The 22,708-nt window shown below is 43.2% G+C and overlaps 2 protein-coding genes across 6 annotated transcripts in view; one reads left to right on the top strand and one right to left on the bottom strand.

Moving 5' to 3' along the window:
• Window positions 1–85: 85 nt before the first annotated feature.
• On the bottom strand, window positions 86–11,011 carry nol8 (nucleolar protein 8). Of its 4 annotated transcripts, none has more exons than XM_047332709.1 (18): window positions 10,832–11,011; window positions 9,789–9,936; window positions 9,469–9,531; window positions 8,963–9,041; window positions 8,348–8,504; window positions 7,846–8,147; window positions 6,631–6,905; window positions 5,087–6,489; window positions 4,227–4,427; window positions 3,892–4,005; window positions 3,462–3,558; window positions 3,183–3,327; window positions 2,914–2,994; window positions 1,870–2,177; window positions 1,629–1,776; window positions 1,404–1,468; window positions 1,060–1,142; window positions 86–719 (listed from the first exon to the last, which is right to left on the bottom strand). In XM_047332709.1, the coding sequence occupies exons 2-18, from the start codon at window positions 9,907–9,909 to the stop codon at window positions 660–662; spliced, it is 3,702 nt and encodes a 1,233-aa protein (XP_047188665.1). In that variant the 5' UTR covers window positions 9,910–9,936; window positions 10,832–11,011; the 3' UTR covers window positions 86–659. The 4 variants fall into 4 exon arrangements, with proteins under 4 accessions (XP_047188665.1, XP_047188663.1, XP_047188666.1 ...); XM_047332707.1 differs by having other exon boundaries at window positions 10,852–11,011; XM_047332710.1 differs by having other exon boundaries at window positions 1,629–1,773; window positions 10,852–11,011.
• Window positions 11,012–11,210: 199 nt separating this feature from the next.
• Window positions 11,211–22,708, top strand: part of LOC118309218 (centromere protein P) — an 81,775-nt gene continuing 70,277 nt past the window's right edge. The window contains exons 1-6 of one of the 2 annotated variants that reach the window (XM_035631083.2): window positions 11,211–11,363; window positions 12,557–12,715; window positions 12,799–12,956; window positions 13,289–13,377; window positions 16,378–16,463; window positions 22,414–22,510. In XM_035631083.2, coding sequence (XP_035486976.1) covers window positions 12,570–12,715; window positions 12,799–12,956; window positions 13,289–13,377; window positions 16,378–16,463; window positions 22,414–22,510 — 576 coding nt within the window. In that variant the 5' untranslated portion in view covers window positions 11,211–11,363; window positions 12,557–12,569. Of the gene's footprint in view, window positions 11,364–12,556; window positions 12,716–12,798; window positions 12,957–13,288; window positions 13,378–16,374; window positions 16,464–22,413; window positions 22,511–22,708 lie in introns of both variants that reach the window. The other variant, XM_035631082.2, reaches the window with a different exon arrangement.

The following is a 22,708-nucleotide window of genomic DNA, read 5'->3' as shown; positions in this document are numbered from 1 at the left end:
TTCAAGTTGTAAAGATGTGATGCACTCTGATTCAGACAACTAAAACAATATGAGTGTATATTAAAAAAAGAAGCTGAAACAGTTCGAGGTGCGTTTGTCTTTTACATTGTGTTCTACAGAAGGACAATTCTAACAGACCGGAGATGCGACCAGCCGCAAACAAGCTGCAGCCTCCGGAATGAACAGTCGAATCAACGCGTCTGCACATGATCGAAGAACTGAATATCATAACTGACATGAATGTGTCGTTGTGTTCGGACTCAAACTGTCAGGCAGGTTGGACTCTAATGAACCGGACACCGAGTGTATTCCCACAGACTTAAAGCGTCTTCATATTTAAGTTAAGAAAAATCCCATTTTACAACTTTACAAAAAATACAAAAACAAAGTGAAGCTGAATCTTTTTCACTATCAATCCACAAAGAAATCTCAGGATTTACCAAAAAAAAATGGATCTTGTTAATCCGGCGATGATCTCAAAGTTTCACTTGGAAGTCTGTGTCTTCAGCTTCCGTTTGGTTTCTCCCCTTCTGTTAAAAATCAGTCTGTGGAACAAAATAGGCGCCAAGCGGGAGGAAAAAAAAAAGGAAACCTCTGTAACTGTAAAGTCCGGAACCAGGACGAGCCAACTGAAACACAGACTTCACATCCCAACACCCTCAGCTTTTCATGGAGGACAGCAGCTTCCTGCGGGCGTCCTTGTGTTTCTTGCGGTACTCCTGCAGAGACGGACGGGATAAAAGTTAAAAGTTTATATCAAGTTCAGTCGGCAATAATGTGAAGGCGTCTTGTCTTCGAGAAGTACGGCCCCGATGTTGTACATATATTATTTGAAAATATGTGAGGAGACTTCAGAAACAGATTTGTCTTGTACTGCACTCACGCCAAAGACCTGCCCCTGAGCCGAGGCTCACAGGTTCACAGACGCACGCTGGGAACCTTAATTTCCAAATCATGCACACGAGTGGCTTTAAAAATCCATCGTCATTTCCTGTACAAGATTCTCATCTGGTTTAGTTCATCTCCACGTATTGAAAAGCAGCGAGGACGTTTCTGTACCTGTCTGAGTGTGCTCCTCGTCTCCTCCCACTGCTCCCTCTGCTCCTCCAGCTGTGAGGGACGACAGAACAGCCTCGGACCCTCTGACGGAGGGGAGAAGAGGGTTGAGAGCGCGGCCAAACAAGTCCCAACAACATTAAGGAAATATTATACAGCATCACAGGAAGCCCCTCTTGTTCTCAGACAAACATTTTAACAGTAATAAATATATTTGAAGATTTAATCTTGTCTCGGGAACGCTACATGATCAAATCAGAGTGATGTGCCAAGTGCTGAGGTCACTGGTGGAGCCATGAGTGGAGAATAATAGTATTAATAATCTATATGTGGAATCTCCAGCCCACCTGTCAATCGGCTGTCATCAGGGTAGAAGAAGAAGGAGAGGCCGCTCTTCGAAGGAGTCTCCTCTCTGTTTTACACAAACACACAAACAGTCAAATGACGCTGGACTTCAACTGAGACTGATTTTAGAATAACCATCATCTTCAAATGAATACATATTAAATTCCAATGGTTAACTGAGGCTTCTACACGAACACACGACGCAGTCGACAGTTGATTTTTCTCACTTTGTGGTTATAGGTGCAGCAATGCTTTGCTCCTCATCTTCCTCCTGATCATCTTCCTCCTCCTCCTCCTCTGAGCTGCTGTCTTGGAAACGTGGGTCCTGTTGCCATGACACCTTTGGAGCCTGGATGCTCTCCACCTTGTACTCTGCTGCCAGAGAGCGACAGAGAAATGATCAGATATGGGAAAACAAACATTTCCCGTCGAAGACAGTCTGAGATAAACATTTGAGATTTAACGTACCCGTCTCTACACTTTCTGCTTCTGCGTCGTCACCAAAGAAGGAGAATTTAAATCCAGAAGACTCCTCTTTCTCTGCGCCGCCAGGATCAGCCGAGACCAGCGACGGCAGTGGCGTCGGGTCCTCCTCTTCCCCTTCTCTTGCCTCTTCCTCGTCTTGGTCCCAGTTCGTCTTCTCTTCTCCCTCGGTGACGTCATCCTTCGTCTGACCAAACACGGCCTTCAGGTCGCCGGACACGTCGAAATAAATCTCCTTAGAAACCTCCGGGAGCTTCTGAGCCTCTTCCCTCTTCTTCCTCCGGGCGGACTTGCTGTGAAGAAACAACAGATCCAAAACTCTTACTGGACGAGTTCACATTTTTACTGAAGGAGTACTATAGTGTTTTTCCGTACGAGGACTTCGAATTGAACTGCAACAACAATTCATTGGTATATTGCTGTTTTTGCGTTTAGCCCGTTAATATGTGGTGTGCCACAAGGTTCAATCCTGGGTCCCATTCTGTTCTCTAATTACAGTTGTTTGTAAAGTGTTCTGACACTTTTACTTTTTTGACACCTCATTTATAATAATTGGAATAAATTGACTGAAATGGCACTCATGTTATTTCCCAAAATGAAAGTTTGATTTTTTGTTGTACAGAACTCAAATCTTACAGCACAGATACGTTGCAGTGAAAAACCACTAGTGTCCGACTCACTATGTACTGTAAAAATATATACTTTTGCAAACAGAATTGCCAGAATTACCACCTTTTTTAATTTAATTTTTAATTACTTGTCAAAAACTGGCACCAACATTACATTCTCATGAAAAACATTTTCTAAAACTGCAGTGCCCAACTATATATACAAGTTTAACGCTTATGTGTAGGAACCAATGGGCTTCGAGCTGAGTGCCACTGTAAGGATGAGTGATATTGGACAAACACATTGTCGGTTGTCATGGGATTTGTTAACAAAAATATAAAATATGTGATACGTTCTAATCCTTAGATGTGGACAATTAAGGTCTGACCATCCTCTCAGCTGAAGTTTCCATGTTCGTACCTCTCCTTGGTTTCATCGGGTTTGGTCTCAAACACAGCGTGATCCTCTCTGCTGGGGTCGTAGTGCAGCGCCGACACGTCTCTGCAAACACACACGTTTGAAATCATTAATTCATGAATTCTTTACCTGCTGTAACACAAAGCTCTGTTAAGTTCTTTGGTCCAGACTGTGTGTGTGTGTGTGTGTGTGTGTGTGTGTGTGTGTGTGTGTGTGTGTGTGTGTGTGTGTGTGTGTGTGTGTGTGTGTGTGTGTGTGTGTGTGTATCTGACCTGAAGGTCTTGGCTTTTCCGGCCGTCTTGCTGCTGCTGCTGCAGATTTGCTGGCTGCTGCCGAGGACGTTTTGCAGGATGGACAGGTTCTTCTTCCTCTCCTCCTCCAGTGTCTCGTCTTCCTCTGTCACGCTCCTCTTCCTCTCTGCATCACCACAACAGACACTTTAATCACCAGGTTTCGTTTCAGTGGACGAAGTTACAAACAACAAAAAATGGCAACGGGATTGAATTCTTCTACAATTTCAACATATCAGGCGCTCACACACACACACTCACCTGACTCTTCTTCGTCTTTGCCCTCGTCTTCCTCCAGGAAGCGAGAATCCAAACGAAAACGATCGTCGGTCCCGAAGCGAGACTGCAGCTCCATCAGCTGGACAACACACAGACACACACACACAAACACAAGGAACCAACCCGACATGAGAGGCGGGCGACTGATCATAGTGTTATATCTTTACATGAAGTTTGGACATGTGTAGTCTCCAGAAGATAAATCTCTGTGAGCTTTCATTTCACCTGAAGCCTTTTTTATTAAACCTCCCTTTCTTAAAGTTATATCAGTTCAACAAAATATTAGATGTAGATCTGTAAAAAAATATAAAATATAAAAAAATTAAAATATAAAATCTGGACGTGTCTGAACTATGAACAGGACAGTGTGGATATGAAATTACAAGAGAATATGAAGATAGCTGTTTCTTACCTTATGACCTGCTCGACCTTCAAACTGAGGCCTGAGGTCAAACCTGCCTCCGTCCTCCTCTTCATCATCACCACCTTCCTCATCTGAACTGCCGCCAAACAGCTTCACACTCCCCTGAACACAGAGTTAAATCACACCTGACACATCTACAATGAAGAGAAAACTATGACGTTTCTATGATTTGTTACATTTTTCTGTCGATTGATGGCGAATATTTATCTTAGGCGAAAAACGACCTACAAATGAATCGCCCAAACACATTTACAGGAAGAGTTTAAGTAAATTAAACACCATCTGACCTTGACTTCGCTCAGATCAATAACTTCCTCACTCACCTTCTTCTTCGTCGACTTGTTCTCGTTGGCTGATGCCTTGTCATCCTTGGCCTCGTCCTGTGATTGGCTGTCCTCAAACAGGCTCTTCTTCTTTGTCACCGTGACCTCCGAGGGTGACTGCTGCTTATCTTCATCCTCCTCCTCCTCATCATCATCGGAGCCAAAGACTATGTGTTTTCCTGCTCCTGGTGTTGGGGTGTCCTAATGGAGATTAATGTTCCAAATCAATGCTAACTTTGATCCGTACGTAAACATCATCAAAGAATCTAATCCACAGAATTCTCTTTGACACATTGAAGTTCATGACACGTCGTGTCAGTGCAGATTTAATTGCTCTGTTTTGTTTTGTTTAAACTAAATGAATGTTCCCAAGGTAAAGAATGATCTCAGTTTCATTAATCTGTTCATTACATCTTCCCTTCAGTCACCGTTTCATGAATTCATCACTATTAAGCATAGTCAAAGTGAATAATCAAAATCAATCAAACATATATAGATGTTACACTTCATGTAACTATATTTAACTCATTCAGAGTTGATTATACATATATGAACACATAGTTATGAACAATATATTAAATTTCTGTTAATAAGTTATTCTAAAAATATAACACACTGTAGCTTTAACTTTAATCTCAATAGCCAATCGGCGATTGATCGCTGAGTGTGAACGACCGAGGGCGGGATCATTATGAATCGCCAAGGCCCAAATTCAGCGACTAAGAACAGCACAACCACTGAAAGCCTCGCGGTTACAAGACAGCACGTCGTGTAGTGTGAACGGTACAGAGATCTCACGACATCGTCATAATGCACGCACATAAGCCGAGTCATAACGCACGCACACGTGCTGCACCCACCAGGTTGGCGAGCGCTCCCTGGATGAGCCTCTTGTGTTCCTCCGTCTCCTTCAGTCGCTGCTGGATGGCGGCGAGCCTCCTCACGTTGTCCTTCCTCTGCTGCTCCTCTTCAGAGAGCAGCTTGTGTTTTTTCACCACTCTTCCTCTTCCCTCCTCCTCCTCCTCCTCTCTGTGTCTCTTCTGGCAGTCGTTCGTCTCCGGTCCCTGGCCCAGTGTTTTCGTGCCCTGGAAGGCGGGCAGCAGCAGCATGGGCGTCGATGACGATGCAGCGCCTTTTCTTTTCTTCTTTTTCTTCGCCTTTTCGTCCTCGCTGCTGCTGCCGTCGTCCTCCATGATGGAGGCGAGGATCTCTTCCGGCATGGTGCCTTTCTTGGGAGGTCGAGCCGCAGAGCCAGACACGAGGTCGGTTTCTCGATCGGTGCTGCCGCCGAGGATGCTGGGAGCTGCAGTAGTTTCAGAGGTCTGCTGGGATTCTTCAGCTAGCCTCTGTAGATCAGTCAGGGAGATCTGCAGACAGGTGGCGTTGGAAAACATGGCTTCATAATCAGAGTCAGAACAGGATTCGGCCGATTCATCCTCCTCCTCATCATCATCTTCACTCTCCTCCTCGTCTTCATCTTCATCCTCCTCCTCGTCTTCATCCTCCTCACTACTCTCTGATTCGGAGACTTTGGACTTCACTGCCTTTTTCTTGCTCAGGTCGTCTGAGCTGCTGCCTGGTTTCGAAGAGCTGACAGACATGACGAGATGTTTAGCATCTGCTGAACAGTCGTCGTCCTCTCCCTCTTCCTCTTCTTCCTCCTCCTCTTCCTCATCAGCTTTACTTTTCTTCTTCGTCTCTCTCTTCATTGAGAGGTGATCTGCAGCCGGCAGAGTCCGTTTGTCCTGCGATGGCGGAGGAGGTTTCCCGGAGGCGAGAACTTCGTCTGTGTCGGCGGAATCAGAGTTGTCCTCGTCTTCCTCGTCTTCCTCACTGGAGGAAGACTCGCTGTGTGGCGCGGGGGTGGCTGCTGTTTTCCCAACATCTTCAGCAGAGGTCACCTCGCGCTCGTCCTCCTCAGTGGCATCAGAGCCGTCATCGTCTTCCTCGCTGGAGGATGAAGGTAAACCATTTGCTGCAGCTTTAGCAGCTGTAACAACAGTCTGACTGGTCTTCATCATCTCCTCCTCTTCCTCAACCTCATCATCATCATCGCTGCTAGAGGGGGGACAAGTCTCAGTGTGGACAGCTTTACCCTTCTTCTTCGTCTTTCTCTTCCTGCTTGTGTTTTTCACAGAGACGTGATCTGCGGCCGGCAGAGTCCGTTTGTCCTGCGATGGTGTAGGAGGAGGTTTCCTGGAGGCGAAGAGTTCGTCTGTGTCGGCGGAATCATAGTCGTCCTCGTCTTCGTCATCCGGCCCACCTGGAATCACACAGATAAAATCTCTCATCTCTCATTTCAAAAAGTGAGTACCACTGACACAGTCACGGAGACAACTCTGTGCCACAAAACTTTCACTCCTACAAATTCTGAATCGTAAATATTTGAAAACACATCCGCTACCTCTCCCCTGCCGACGGGACGGTCCCGACTTCACCAGGTAGTCAAATGTGACCACTTCCAGGTTGTCCTCCTCCTCTTCCTCCTCCGCGGCGACCTGCCACGACGCACCCTGGGAGCTGCTCTGAGCCGCCGCCAGCCTGCGGATTTCCCCGTCCGAGTCGTCGCCACTGTCGATGAAGGGCGCCGGCTTCCTCTGTGCCGGTCGGCGGGCGGGCGGCCGCTCAAATCCGTTGGTCAACGGTCGAGCATCGGTGAGATGAACGGTCGGTTCTAATCTGAGAGGAAACAATGAGGAGGAGACACGTGTGAGCCGAGTAACACATCGTGTAGATCTCATAAGTGAAGAATTAGATTAACTTCACATAAGTTATGTAGTCTGCAAATTCTTGATTTGAGTAATTACACTGTATTTTTTCCCTATAATGGCCCCTAATTCATTAGTTCCTGTATCAAGATTATGACAATAATAAAAATGATTTAATAAAAGTGTGTCATAGTAAATAGTGTGAGCATTTGAGTATTCGACACTCCAGTAGAAAGTGAGAAAAAGCCAGAAGGAAGTAGTGAGTCTACAAGATTAGTAAGAACTTATGTGAATTTCAAAAACCAAAAGGAATACTGTGGTACATCATAATCACGACAGGAGAGAACAACTGTGGAAATCAGCAGCCTAGTGTGTGTGTGTGTTGTTTAACAAATATTAGTCATAGATTATTGGTTGGAATATGTTCTGTCCATCTGTCGCTACAGAATATTTTATTGTAGCTAAAAACAGAACTTTTCTGACTTATCTTTTGTTCTTAGAACCTTTTAATTATGTGATATTGTTAACTTGAAGCAGCTGCTTCTGTTTCGCTCTTTTAATGTCAACCACATTTTGGATTGGATAGAATTTTCCCAAAACAGAGAATCCTAAAAACCAGGGAGGGGTTTCTGGAAATAAACTAGAACAAAGTTTGAGTAAAGCTTTTGGGAATATAACAGATCAAAACAAACATTTGAGAATCCCCAGGAAATAGATCTAGATACTACTGAGAACTTTGGGGGATCTCACAAGGGAGTAGAAACATTTCTGGAAAAAATTAAATCCCACAAACCATCAGGGAATTCTTAGAAACCAAGAATCCAACAGGAGACTTTTGGATTCACAGAAACAAATGTTTTTATGTTTTTAAACTCTCAGTGGGACTTTAAGTAGCAGAAATCCATCATTACCTGGTTCTGGTCACGGCACTGAGGGAATTGTCTCTCAGACTCTTCTTGGGTCTTGGCGGGTTGTACGGAGGGAACTCGCCCCGCCTCTTTTTGCTGATGTCGTCGTCTCCTCCCTGCACCTCCCAGGTGAGCTGGCTGACGGGCGTGACGGGCGCGGGCTGGTCCGCGGTGGCTCGGTCCAGCTTGCGGATGTTGTGGCTGAATTTGGACGGGTCGTACTTCAGGGTCCGAGCTTTGTTGCCCTTCTGACACCTGAGCTGCATGACGGGGAGAACTCGCCCGAATTTACTGACCACCCAGTCCTGAAAGCAGAGGAGCAGCCAGAGGACAGTCAACACCTCCGCCCTCAACACATGACTTTAAACCCTGATTCCCTTTTATTAAATAAATAAATAATTTGTCCGTTTTTGGTGACATAAACCTCTGTACCGTTCACACCTATCTCTCCATCCCTCATGTGCACATGCCCCGCGGGAAACAGGAAGCGGTTAGATGACCTCACCTTGTGACCCGGTACCTCCGTCCCCGGCACCGCCGCCTTCATGGTGAAGTTGTCCACGCCGGCTTTGCTCAGAGAATCCAGCTGCTTCTTTATCTGGTCCTCGGCTGCCGGCGGCTGCAGATGCTTCTCCTCCGCCTCCTGCCGCTCCTGAGCCAGGCTGAGACACAAACACAGAATTACTCACTGCCCATCAAGATCAGTGCGATTGGTTTATCACAACTAAGCACAGAAGAGGAATGTAAATTTTATATGAGAGAAGAGAGCTGCCCACCAAGCTTTTAGCCGTTTGTAATGAGTTCAGGTGTTTAGGTTCGCTGCTGATCTGAACCACAATTTATTTAAAGTCTCAAACTTACACTCAAAGTGTGTAAGACTTTCCATCATGAAGTGGTAACTATTTAGATTGTCTACTTATTGTTTGGGTTAAAAAATTCAGCCGCAAACTGGCTACAGCTTCTCCAATTAAAGAATTTTCTGTTTTATATAACTGTGAACTTAAAATCTACTTTAAACAAACTTCTTAGGTCTTTAAAAACATGAAAATGAAATTGACTGGTTAATTATATCAGCTTCATCTTGACTCAGTCTTTGGTGTGAAGGTGAACGTGGATTTACATTTGCAAGAAACTCGTCTTGGCCGCTTCGATCTGCAGAGTTCCTCCTTTCCATTTGGATTTGTTCAGCACCGTCAGACCTAAAGAGGAAACACTGCAATTATTACACTGATGATACAACACGAGCTCTGATGTCAGACAGCGAACACTAGGTTCAGCTACAAGTGAGGGCGACACAGACAAAGTATCAACAGGCTCAAACCCTCATTAGTCTGAGCTAATCTGATGAATTTATTATTATTATTATTATCTAAGGTTACACACCATTTATTCCCAACTTGGCTTAAAGACAAAACATCATATCCACTTTATAATCAAAAGAAAGGTGTGAGAATATTTCAGTTGTTTCAAACATGAATCATTATGTTGAATTATTTTCCAGAACCAGAATTGCTTTAGTTTAAAGATGCTGACGCTCAGAAGAAACAAGGGAGACTGATCTATGGAGTGGATTATGTGGAATAAGACACATATAGCAGTCGAGCAGCAGCAGCTCCGTTCACTCACATTTCTTCAGGTCGGCCTCGGAAATGTTGATGTTGATGTAGCCAAAGGTTTTGTAAGGAACTCCTGCAGGAGAAGAGCATCAGAGAGAAAACATGCAGGTCAAAGAGACGACAGACAACAACATAAACAACACAATATGATTTACAGTTGATGGAAACACAACAGCCGATGCTTGAAAAGAAGCATTAAAAGGACGAGAAGGGTTTGAATTATGTAGGTTTCTCAAGTGAGTTTAAGATCTGAGGATTTATGAAACATTAACATATTAAATTTAAAATGTAAACACTGTGATCACCATGGCTGTCAGAGTGTTTTCTCACCATCATCGTCCTTCCTGGTCCGGAGCTCGACGTCCTGCACGTCTCCAAACTTTCCAAATCGGTCCTTCAGGTCCTTCTTGGAGACCGAGTGGCCCAACCCACCGACGTACAGCCGCCGCATCGCTGCGTATCCACGGCAACGCTGTCACTGCACGACAGCAAACACAGGCGTCACTCACCAGTCTCCATCCATCAAAAGACCATAGCTGACTTTGCGAGTATTTGCACTTCAGCAGTGTCAAATAAGTTTGAAAAAGCAATGATAAATTCATGAATTAAATAATTAATGAACTGTCATTTCTAATTCTATTATTTTCAGGTATTTTTTTTTAGACCAGTACATCTATGAGTAAACATAAAGATTTAGGATACAGTAAATAAACTAATACCTTGGTGTGTTGGCAGATTATTATGATAAGTTATCATTACACAATACATAAACATGTACACACATGAACCCAGATGCTCCACCGTGTGCACTTCTACATGTTTTGTATCTGAACCTGAAGTTTTTACAACATAGTCATAAGTATTGATCAAACTTTATGGTCATTTTAGACTGTTCTGCCGATGAACTATATTGTATCATACTGAGAGCTTCAGTTCTATCAAAACAGTTTTATAGATGCTCAGATTTTCGAATCTTTGGTTGCATGAAAAACTGTGTGCAAGTAGAATACATGCTGGTTACTGTACATATTCATTTGATTTGTTCTGTTTGTTGAATGCAACAGTAGCTATCTTGAATATGCTACTTCTGTATTTCTAATAGTTATATCAATAAAAGTAAACAGAAAACTACAAATACATGTCATTATTATGCAATGCAGTTGAACCTCTGCAGCCTGCGTAATGGCCATGAAGTTAAAAGACAGTTTTAACTCACACTACACATGATAAACGTCATTAAAGGAGGATGAACCGCCTCTTCACACCTCTGATCAAATCAACTCACAGTTTAGATGATAGTGACACAGGCAGTTGAATCACAACAGGTTCAGTTTTTATATCGACAGATAAAACCCAAAGAGCACTTAGCTCACATGTATCCAGCTGGTGTTACCGTTAACTCGGTCCGGGTCTGCACTATCGCCCGCTTTCCCTTCCGTAATCGTTCCCGCAGCTGTTTCTGCCGAACCGAAACTTTAATCACATTCGGAATTATACAAAATATTATATTAAAAAAATGTAAAGACAGAAGTGGCTACTGGTGCACAGATGATGTCAACTTAACTGTAAATAACCATTCATTAATGAGGAAACAGTTATTTTCCTTGTCGTCGAGTTAGCTGAAAGTGTCGAGGGGGTCTCATAATTAATTTACATTGTATAGCTATCTAATTGTTGTATTTTGACAGTAATACATCACATTTAAGTTAATTTGTGTTTAATAAACATTTGCGGTGATTGTTTCTACAAGGAGGCGCAATGTCTGACCAATTTTCCGAAAATGACTTCACCCTCCCCCCCTCCATTTTGAGACAAGTGGTAGCGTCCACAGCGCGCGTGTTCCAAACTGTTTTGGTTGACGGAAGAAGAAGAAGAAGAAGAAGAAGAAGAAGAAGAAGAAGGAAGGCGAGTAAACGAGTTTAATTCTTTAATAAAAGGCAATAACAGCGGTTTATAGATGTGGATATCGCAGTTTAATGTGTTTTTTTCATTAGATTAACTCGACATTATAACGGAGACTGATACTGTAAGCGACGTGTGGTACCGTGAAGTCCTTTTAGCTCGCTACATGTCAAAGTGCTGCTGTGATTAAACCTTACGTAACTCAGGTGCTTCATCAGTTAGCCTGTTGTGTGTGCACGTGTCCCTTTATTAATAAATATAAATGAACAACGTCATAAATAACGATGGGGGTAGTGAACATGTTGGGGGTAGTGAACGAGTTGTTTGAACTATAAAGTAAATACACTTGAAAACAAAGAGCAACCATTGCAAATGGCTCATATTGAAATATTTTTGTGTGTTGCTGAATATTTCCATATTCAGGTTTAAAAAAAAAAAAAAAAAAAAAATTAAATTTCATCATGTGTCTTTGGTGGTTTTTCCAGTATCCTCTCTCTGACAGCACAGCTCATGAGAGACTCAGAGTTTTTTTTTATTACAATGAGAATAAAATAAGTTTTATAGAAAAATCAATTAAAGACAGAAGTGTTAACATAACCGTTGATAAATGAGGGAACTGTTATTTTCCTTTTGGTTAATTTAGCTGAAACTGTAGTGGGGAGTCTCGCAATATTCCATATCGGACAGCAATTTAATTCTTGTCTTTTTAACAGTTATAAATTATATGTACTTTGGAAAAAAATACATCTATAAGCATTTGTGGTAATTGTATCTCCAGGGAGGCACAATGTCTGACCAAACCAAAGTGATTTTCCGGTTTACAGATCCCATCTACACATGTTTAAAACATCACAATAATAACCCAAAGTTGTTATGGTTTTGCCAGAGAAGAAAGTTAAATTACACTGGTGTCAATTCTTCAAATTACGCATCCCTCCTCTTCTCATATTACCGGAAAAATCCAATAAGACAAATGTACATAACGTTAAACAGCTGTATACACAAGATGTGTCCGGCTTCACTGAAGTCTGTCGTATCGTCCTCATCACGTTTGTTTCAGTTGCATGTTTGTCCAATGACTTGGCTTCATACATAACATACCGTATTTGCTTTGTAATTATTAGTATGTAACTTTTTTTACTGTAATCTCCAACTCATTTTTTTTATTGAATCAGTTATTTTTTTCTGTCCTTCAGGACGGAGCAAAAGATGAACGAGGAGAACATGGTGGAGGAGAAAGTCCTGCAGGCTCAGATCGAGCGTCTCCAGGCCGAAGTGGCAGAGCTGCAGTGTCGACAGCAGGACGACCAGAAGGACATGACGTTCCACTTCAGAGGAGAAATGCAGGATGCCCTGTGGGTTTCTTTTTTTTTTTTGTTCATTCATCAACTCTTCCCCATGTACAACCTGTTCTGTTCTGTTTCATCTGTCTCCACAGGTCATACGTGTGCGGACAGAGACAGGCGGGAGTGAAGGAGGAGGAGGTGGTGTCCAAACTGGAGGCGGAAGTGGAGCAACTGGAGGAGGATCTGAAGCGACAGACACAAATGAACGGTGTCAGTCTGACCAGCTGCACCACGAAGACTCTGCGACGCAGTAAGAGAAACGTCACCGACGTCACCACGGCCGCCACTGGTTTCTGACATTGTGTAGATCAACTAACTAATCAGTTAAATCAGGAAACTATTCAACAGATTGGTCCATCAAAATGATAGTTAGTTGCATAGTTACCAGTGCCGGTAACTTACCAAGAACTGAAGAAGAACTTTCCAAAAATTTCATGAAGAAAGAAAAATTTGCCAGGAACAGTTTTGTGAGGGATCGAGGTCGGATGTGAACGTAATGTTTGTTTGTTTGCAAGACAATCCCTTTTCCTCTGCTCCCTCATGATGTAATAATGTAGTTGATCTGGTGTGTGTCTCTACCAGCCAGCAGGAAGTGTGTCCAGGAGTTCTCTGTGTCGGGCCACTGCTTCGACCTCGACTTCCAGGTGGAGTTCCAGATCTCTGAGTTCAAGGTGAGTTTTTAAGAAGAGTTACTGGGTGCTGGTGCTGTGGTCATCCAACAGAGGGTGACAGAGAGCCGCGCTCAGTGGTTCACTCATGAGGCATCAAATGCAAACTTTAGATTTTATCTGACTCACTGAACACTTCACTGTCCGTCACGTCCAGTCAGACTTCATCAGATGAAACGTCAGGTGGCGTCAGGTTCAGGCGTGTTTCTGACGCCGGTAACAATAAGTAGTTTAGATGTCATCTCAACAAAATAATCGTGCGGGTGCAGTTTGTAAACATCGTCGACACATTAAGAGACTTATTAGCTGATGGCGCTGCCACTCCGCGGTTTTGGCTTAGTGGACTCCCGTACTGGCCAGAGCAGTAAAATCACAACAACAACAAAGAGAGAAACAAGCTTTTACCCAAAAACACTGACTGCTCCTTTAAATGTTTGAACACAAGCAGCTGTACACAATCTCTCTAAATAAAATAATGAACCTTATTCATTTAGCACTTTTAAAAACACAGTTACAAAGTGCTTCACAAAAATCGACATTACAAATCAATAAAAAATTAGCAAATTAATTATTATATAAAATGCAGAATGCAGCTTAAAACAACAGTCAATATTCTGAATTAAATCAGGATCTAGGAATATGTTTTTTAAGACTATGACCAGACATTTCACCACCTGACTGATTTTGATACTTGGTGCTTTGTTTATTTTTTTACATTTTGGTCTGTATTGGGGTTCAACTACCTCCTGGTGAGTTACAAGCACATTGTGAACTAAATAAAATAATGGTTGACCCTTGACATAAGTCTATAGGTGTCTGTGTATGAGAAGTAATTGTGATTTTATTGTAGGGAGACTCTGTATTCATGTCCCTCATGAAGGTCTGGCCGTCTTCTGCTTTTCATTCTAACTGGACCAGAGCAGCTGGTTTCACTGACTCACTCCTCCACACCTGGCTCATGAAGCGCCACTAAATTTGCACTTTTTTCTTCTTTGTTTTGTTAAAGACATTCATTATTTGGTTGTGTAATTTGGAAACAGAGTCCTTTTGGAAACACACGCTCTCTTCTCGCCCTTCATCATCATCTGATTGATTAATAGTTACTTTTTGTGTTGCAGCACAACATGGGCTTGTGCAGCTTCCAGAAACCCTAAAAAATGTTCTTTTACTGTTGTAGCCAATTCAAAATGGGATCGCAGATATGATTTATGGCTCCTCAAATATGGAGCATCTTTCTTCTTAACAGGGAGATGGATGTTTAAAGAAATAAGAGCTTATTCCCTGTGAGAGAGAGAATATCAATCTCATCTCTGTGTGTTACAGATGAAGCTGGTGTTGGGACACGGTTAGCCTAGCTTAGCATAAAGACTGGGAGCAGGGGGAAGCGGCTAGCCCGGCTCTCTCTCTCTCCTCCCCAGCATCTACGAAGATCATAAATAACCGTGTTGTTTTTCTTTGGTGTAATCCGTAAACCAACAGAAATGTGAAACCTACACTTTGTGGTTTTAGGAGCGGTAACTTGCTGGAACTGTTTTATTTTCCAGTCGTTCCAGCAGTTGAGAGCAAAAACCTAAATCCTGGGATACTGCTGGGCCAATGGTTTCCCTGGCGTCGTCACAAAATAGTTCCTGCACTCGGACATGAGGGTTGATATCGATCTTCTCATGAATAATTTCTCTCCTCAGTGTCTTCATCACAGACCTGCCGCTTCTTGCTCCTTCAGCTTTTGCCAGGGATCATAATGAAATGGCAGAAGAAAAAAATGTCCAACTCACTGAAGACTCATAGGTTTAGCCTGATTATAATAAATGACACAGATTTGTGATGAAGGATTAAAGAAATCAAACTTATTTACCATCAATATGTTCCCATATGATGATGTGGTCCTGATGGCACCATCGGTCTGTGATCTTCAGCACTCACTGAAACAGTTCGCAGCCGAGTGTGGAGCGGTTGGGATGAGAATCAGCACCTCAAAATCTGAGGCCATGGTTCTCAGCAAGAAACCGGTGGATTGTCTTCTCCGGGTAGGGAATGAGCCCTTACCTCAAGTAAAGGAGTTTAAGTACCTCGGGGTCTTGTTTGCGAGTGAGGGGACAATGGAGCGTGAGATTGGCCGGAGAATTGGAGCAGCGGGGGCGGTATTGCACTTGCTTTGCCGCACCGTTGTGACAAAAAGGGAGCTGAGCCGGAAGGCAAAGCTCTCGATCTACCGGTCAATCTTTGTTCCTACCCTCACCTATGGTCATGAAGGATGGGTCGTGACCCAAAAAACAAGATCGCGAGTACAAGCGGCCGAAATGGGTTTCCTTAGAAAGGTGGCTGGTGTCTCCCTTAGAGATAGGGTGAGAAGCTCAGTCATCCGTGAGGAACTCGGAGTAGAGTCGCTGCTCCTTTGCGTAGAAAGGAGCCAGTTGAGGTGGTTCGGGCATCTGGTAAGGATGCCCCCTGGGCGCCTCCCCTGGGAGGTGTTCCAGGCACGTCCAGCTGGGAAGAGACCTCGGGGTAGACCCAGGGCTAGGTGGAGAGATTATATCTCCACACTGGCCTGGGAACACCTCAGGATCCCCCAGTCAGACCTGGTTAATGTGGCCCGGGAAAGGGAAGTTTGGGGCCCCCTACTGAAGCTGCTGCCCCCGCGACCCAACCACGGATAAGCGGTTGAAGATGAGATGAGATGAGATGATGAGATGAGATGTTCCCATATTCCATTAAATGATTGAGAATCCAGGAGGAAATTCATAGCTAAGATATAAGTTGTTCATCTTTTGTTTGTATCGACCAGCAGCTGTTTTATTTAACAGCAGTGAATGTGTGATGGATGTGAGTCGTCGGCTCGCAGCAACTTGAAGTTCTCTCAGACTGAGGAAGAATGAAACAAATGAACAAACAATGATCACAGTATTATACAAACTTTTAAACCACTACGTAATGAAGGCTTGGATCTGCTGTGGGCCCACAGTGATTCAGTTGTAACTGATGATGTGTTGTGTCCTGCAGCAGGGTCAGAGATCTGAGAGGACCATCAGTAATCTGAATGTGGTGATTGATGCCGGTGACCTGCAGTGCCTCGGGAGCTTCTTGTCTGGGTAAGAAGAAAAACTAACACTGCAGATTTATATACGTAAAGCTGCTCTGATCATTCTTTCTCAAGTCGTCACGTGCATTTGAAATCAACCTTTTTCCAAAGTGACCAACCCAAATATGATGAAATTAGGGTTTGGAGGTTAATACCTCGCTGTAATCGACATTGATCGATCAAATATGCAAAACAAACACCTCCTGTTCGCATCAAACCAACGCTGTCTGTATTTTCTGGCATTTTGGGAGTCGAGGTTGATCACCTACATTGACCAAACAAGAAATGCATATTTGTGCTGGATTTCGGAGAGTCCGTCCTACTGCCTTTTCCTAACCACTTTTCCTTGACCTCGTCATGAGGTCAAGGAAAAGTGTAAAGGAGGATTCGTAGGACTTAAGGAAAGCCGACAGCGCTGCTCAGAGAATCCGACTCCACTAAACTACATAATATTATGTGACAGCGGATGTTGTAGACGTGCGTCTGCCGTGGTGAAAACTACACATTTCCGAAGATGGATGACAAAAAACATCTTCCAGGCGACTTGGCCCTGTGAGTTCTAGTGGGTTGATTCATGCTAAACATGGACAACACAGTGAAATATATTTATTCATTAGCAAGGTTGGAATTTAAATGAAAACATTAATATAGGCTACAAAACTGAAAGGATGTTAATGCTTCATATGCAACAGTAACTCACATGGTGACGTGTGTCCCTTCTCTGTCATATTCTCTTCTTCTCCTTCTCCTTCTTCTTCGGATTGAATCGTTCACATTCGTGCATGGCGCGTCACATTAAATATCGCTGCCACAATGAGTTGTGGGCCGTCTATGTCTCCTTTCCTTTCCCATAGGAAGGGCCAGTGTGCCCTATGCTAAAGGAGATAGGAAAGGAAGCATTGAAGCACCTTTCCTTACTGTTTTCGATCAGTTATTATCATGGCTGCTGGTGAAATTCAGTACTTGCGGGTCATTTCAGGATTTAGGAAACCTCCTAATTAAAAATGACTATTCGCCCACAGCGTTGGAGTCGACAGTGGATTTGCCTCAGTTGTGAATGAGTGACCTTTGGGATGAAAGAGCTATTGTGTATGATGCTGTGAACGGGCATCTTCGTAAACATAGTGAGAAGCAGTACGTGGTAGCGGGTCCACAACTGTTTACATAGTTAGTTAACGACATATTCATAAACATGTCCATGTTGTCCTTTGAGTTCAGTTGAGCCTGAATGGAAAAAAAGAGCGAGCTTGGAATAGAGGTTGGAACCCTCCTCACTCTCTCACCCCCCAACACGTGGCCAATCCGTGTGTTGAGTTTGTCATTTATTTACTCTTGTCTGTCGGCTCAGTCCAGCTCCACATGCTGGATGCTGCTCCTGTCAGGATGAAGCGCTCTGTTTAGTTTAACTCGAGTGTTTATTAAAAGTAGAAGAACACGTCAAGTCGTCCAGCTGAACCTTCTCCCTCTCACTCTGTCTTCTCTTCATCCCACCAACAACAGGCCTTTCTCTCACAGCTCACGGTTCTGACCACACAGGTGTAACTCATTACATTCCTTTTGGCCGCCGTCCATTCAGGTGCACTGGCTTTTTACTGGCGCACCTTACCCGTGATAAGCGACTGTTGGACACGTCTGAGCTGCATCGGATCTTCTGAGGTTTACTCAGTCGCGTCTGGAGGTTTAGTCACTTGTTTCTTTCCCAACAGGTGTGTTTTACACTGGGGGGGAAATCGTTTGTTTATCAAAGCAACAGTGTGTTACAGATTATGTTTCACCAAAATGTCTAAACACGAAAAGTAACACTTGACCTTCGGTGCCCTCCATCAATATGAATCGGCTTGTGACACACATCAGTTCTAGTAGGATAACATTACATTTCATTACATTACATTCATGTTGCTTACTTAGAGTAAGTGCATTCAACGATGAAGATATTAGCCAAAAAGGGCACGAATCATGCAAGGAAGTTTGTAGGGTTTCTGCTGTCCTGATGTGGAGCTCGTGCCAGCATCTTGGATCCGGGACAGCAAAGCCGTTTGGCAGCAGCAGCAGCAGCAGCAGCAGAGCCAGATTTCTTATGAGAAATTCAAAACGCCATCTGAATGTGAGACAACGATAATAAATATTTGTTCTCGAATGTCAAATTTTCAGTGAATAAGCAACAACAGGCTGCGTGTTGCGCTCCATTAGGGGATTTATTCCTACAATCACCATGTGAAAAGTAGATGTGCGGCACTGAGCCTGACGGATACTTGGTTTCTGAGACTGGTACTGAGATTCTAGTGTCTAAAACAAACAATAATGTTTATTGGCTGATATATAAAAAAAATTAATGAAAAATGTTCTTCCACTGTTCTGTCACCTCCAGTAGCCTCTATCTGCCGGCTCTCAGTCGTGGTATATGGTCCAAACACTGGTACGATGTGTTCATGGGCCCCAGGTACACTTTCTCTCCTTTTAAACGCAGTGCGGCAGAAAGACATCTGTTATGTCAGTGGATCAGCACCACACAGGCTGATTTGCTCTACATCTGAGGCCAGACCACATCTGGATTGTGTGGTCCGGTCTTCAGAACCTGGCAAGTAACCGACGGAAAAATACTGGAGATAATGATTCTGACACACTGCTGCCTTCTGTGTGTGTGTGTGTGTGTGCGCGAGTGCGTGTGAGAATTACAGTTAAACAGTCCAAATCAGACTGATAATCTCTGTTAAATCAAGCTGCTCTGAACTTTTTTAAGTTGAACACTGACTATGGAATTTATGAATTTATTTTTTATTTAGTAGACACCTCTGTCCTCATCTCTCCCTGCTGGCTGTGTAGTGAAGGCATCCTGTCAATTCAGCATTCAGCATAGTTATGTGTTTTCTATATATATATATATATATACTTATATACTTGAAGCATTAAAAGATGCTTCATGTGATGATTAATATGTGACGCTCACACAGGATCTTGACACCTACACACCAAACCGACCGTCGGCTGCCTGACCTCGTCTGACCGTCGATGAGTGCCGATAGCCCAAGTTGTGGCGGTTTGTTCCGCACCGTCGAAAGTGTTGGCCGTCTGTACTCGTCCATCAGCTGCTTTTCGGCATCGGGGTCCGTTGATAAAAGACATCACTCTGATTGGCTGTTCAGATGTAGCGAATCAGAGCAAGAGAAGAGAAACGGAAGAACGAAAGAAAGCAAACGGAGAAAATCAAGAGGTTTCACACCCACAAGACTGAAGAGGTCGGCTCTCAGCCTGTTCATCTTCATCTATCTGTCAATCTGGGTCGACATGGCTGTTTGGAACGAAGACGTTCCCTCTGTACCACATTATGGAGAAACAATATCCGGTTTCCCTTTCTGAAGGGTATACAAATTACTGCCCCCTGCTGGTATGGAGAGATATTTCCTCTCACGCAGGCGCAGAATGCACAAGCTAGTTGGGCGTTGGTTTTAGGCAGTGTGTTCCGAGTACAATCTGACGCAGCCAGAGGTATACGACGAGAGCAGACACAGCAGTTGTTTGACGTTGTGTTGGCGTGTGCCTACCTTAACACACTAAATGTTATCAAGTCTTTAAAATCATGGGGACATTGTAATGTCTCTCTAGTTTTATCCAACTCTTTATGACCAGAACAGCCGAAAACTCCTGTGGCTCAACAGTGAGCGAGTGACTGTCGCTTGGAAACATTTTTGGGGTGGTTTTAGTGGAGTCCAGGCAGACTGGATCATGTCAAACTGTTCTGAAGCACAGAGCTGCTCTCGTCACGTGGGGATTCAAGCCAGTTGATCCATGAACTGTTCTGACTCCCAGCCTGCAGTTGATGAAGCAGTTGATCCAGGCTGTTGGGCTACAGATGGTCCAAGGCCAGTCTGTGCTGAGGTCAGAACAGCTCTTAAGCTAAAAGGAAAGTTTAGTCTCAAAACTTTATACACGCCTGTGTTCAATCTAGTTTTGCTGTGTAGTCATTAGTAATGTGTCTCACATCAGATAGAAATATGACAATTTGAATTTGAACTCAAAAGTCAATAGCCTGGTTCTCTGAATCACAGCTGACATATCTGACTGTACTGTACTATACTGCGGTTTCCCTGTTGGAAAAGTAACCTAGTCAAACCTAGCTTTCTTAGTCACAATAAGGATTGAGGATGTCTTCTTTCTCTGGCAGAGCCAGCAAAATTACAACAGAGAAATTGCTTTAAAAATGGCAATAAATAAATTACAAGCGTTGAATCAACCTATTTCTTTGATGGACCAGGCAAACATTACCACAGTTTCTGTGTTTGCTAAAAAATAACATTGAGAGATTGGTTGATACTGTTAAGGCTGATGATGACACCAGGAACCATCTAGTAGTAGTTATTACTTAAATTGGTCAGATGGTGTTAAGATATCTTGCTCTACTTCGTCTCCAGGAGATATCAATCAGAAATGTCAGTTTATCATGAAAACTTTAACTCCAGTTCCAAATTAGGAAAATATTACAAAATCAAATCAATTTTACTGCTTCTTTGGGATGATGAACTGAAAATGTTTTCCAAATCCACACATGTTATTAGAATCACTTCTTGATGAGGCTTTTGCATTTACAGCCGGTGTGGTTTGATTGGCTGTAAGCTGAAGATATCATCAAAATCATCCAGAACCGGTAGGACCAAATCAATTTGACACAGCAATATCAACCCAGTGATCAGTCTCTTTGTCTGTCTTTTTGGGTCGTGCTCCATTATATGGGAGGGTGCTGCCATGTTTCCATCAGCTCTGTGTGGAATAACAGTTGTCTGGAAACTTCACCCGACTACCGTCTAGCCCCAGGCCCCCATGGGAAGCTCTGGAAATCCTTTACAGAATGTCCCAGGTTCACACAGAGTGAACCAGACCAAAACAAAGATGTTTTTAATTATTTTTTTTTGCTATTGCTACTGTAATATTCAGCATATTGTATTATATAAGGAAGCACCATTTGTAACCTTCCCTTTTACAGTTTTTGGGGTAGGTAGTTCTGGATTTACTCTGCTTGTTTTTTTTGTATGAACGGAAGAGCGTGTTGGGGTAAAACAAGATTGTGCTTTCTGGAATATTTGGATATTGGAACCTTGTTGATTCCATAGTTAATTTAAATCTCAATCAAGTCAATTAATTATTACATAAAATCTCATTTTTCGATTTCCAGGAGGCGTTAATGCCTCGGGATGCATTTCGATATACCTACAACCAGCGAGAGCAACAAATAATGTGACGTCTGTTGAGCGACGCGAAAATGTAGACAGACTATAGCAGAGAGGAGATGCCTCTGATGTCTGTGATGATGATTCCACAATGTCTCTGAACCAGTGTTTTCTGGGTGAAACTTGGAAATATCTGGTACATTTAGTCAAATGTTCGTTCATCAGCAGCAGGCATCTTAGCTGTTTAACAAAGTCGCTTCTCTCCGCCCATTATCAGATAAACGGTTGTGAATGGATCGGCAAGATTTCTGGCATAGAAAATTAAATGAGCTCCCTGAATTTGTCTGGGTCCCAGGCTAGTCTTGGACCAACCAAAGTCAATATTGACTGCTTCTGTTATTGTGTAGCATGCTAACACACTAAACTATATACACCTGGCTATCATTTGACTATGGGAACATATACCTGCTAAACATCATCATGTTCTTATCATCATTGTGAGCATTTTAACATCCTTACCTTAGCATTCCAGCTCAAAACGTAGCTGTGTATTGCTACCACGTAGCTAGTATAGCTTCACAGTTTGTTGTTCTGAACTGCTTAAGACTTACACTTGTTTTCTTCATTAAACTTTATTGGGCAGCTGACAGTGGAGAGGAAGACATGAAACGAAATGGAGGGATAAGGGTATGACATGCAGACCAGGTACCTGGCTGATATGTGGCATGTGCTGTAGTCACTCAGCTACCTGATCACTTAAAAAAAACAGTTCTAATCATGTGTGAAATGTCATTTCAGGGTGGAGGAGAGCAGCGATCTTCTGTTATTGTTCAGGACTCTTAGGACTTTCTCGGACAGATGTGACGACCGGTGCAGAACCTTCCAGCACTTCCAGGTAAGTAAGGACACACCTGCACCAACATGGACTTCAAACTGGCAGCCGCAATTTATGTGACTGATTTGGCTTGGTTGGTCATTTCCTTCTACGCAATGTGTTGAGTGCTGAACATTGCAGCAGGATGGCAAAACATGGCAGTATATTTTGGCCTAATGGGATTTTAAATAGCTTTTCTTTAATTTTTACTTTAAAGTC

The sequence above is a fragment of the Scophthalmus maximus genome, chromosome 6 (genome assembly GCF_022379125.1).
Source record: "Scophthalmus maximus strain ysfricsl-2021 chromosome 6, ASM2237912v1, whole genome shotgun sequence".
NCBI classification, from domain to species: Eukaryota; Metazoa; Chordata; class Actinopteri; order Pleuronectiformes; family Scophthalmidae; genus Scophthalmus; species Scophthalmus maximus.
This window is presented reverse-complemented; position numbering and strand designations above follow the sequence as displayed.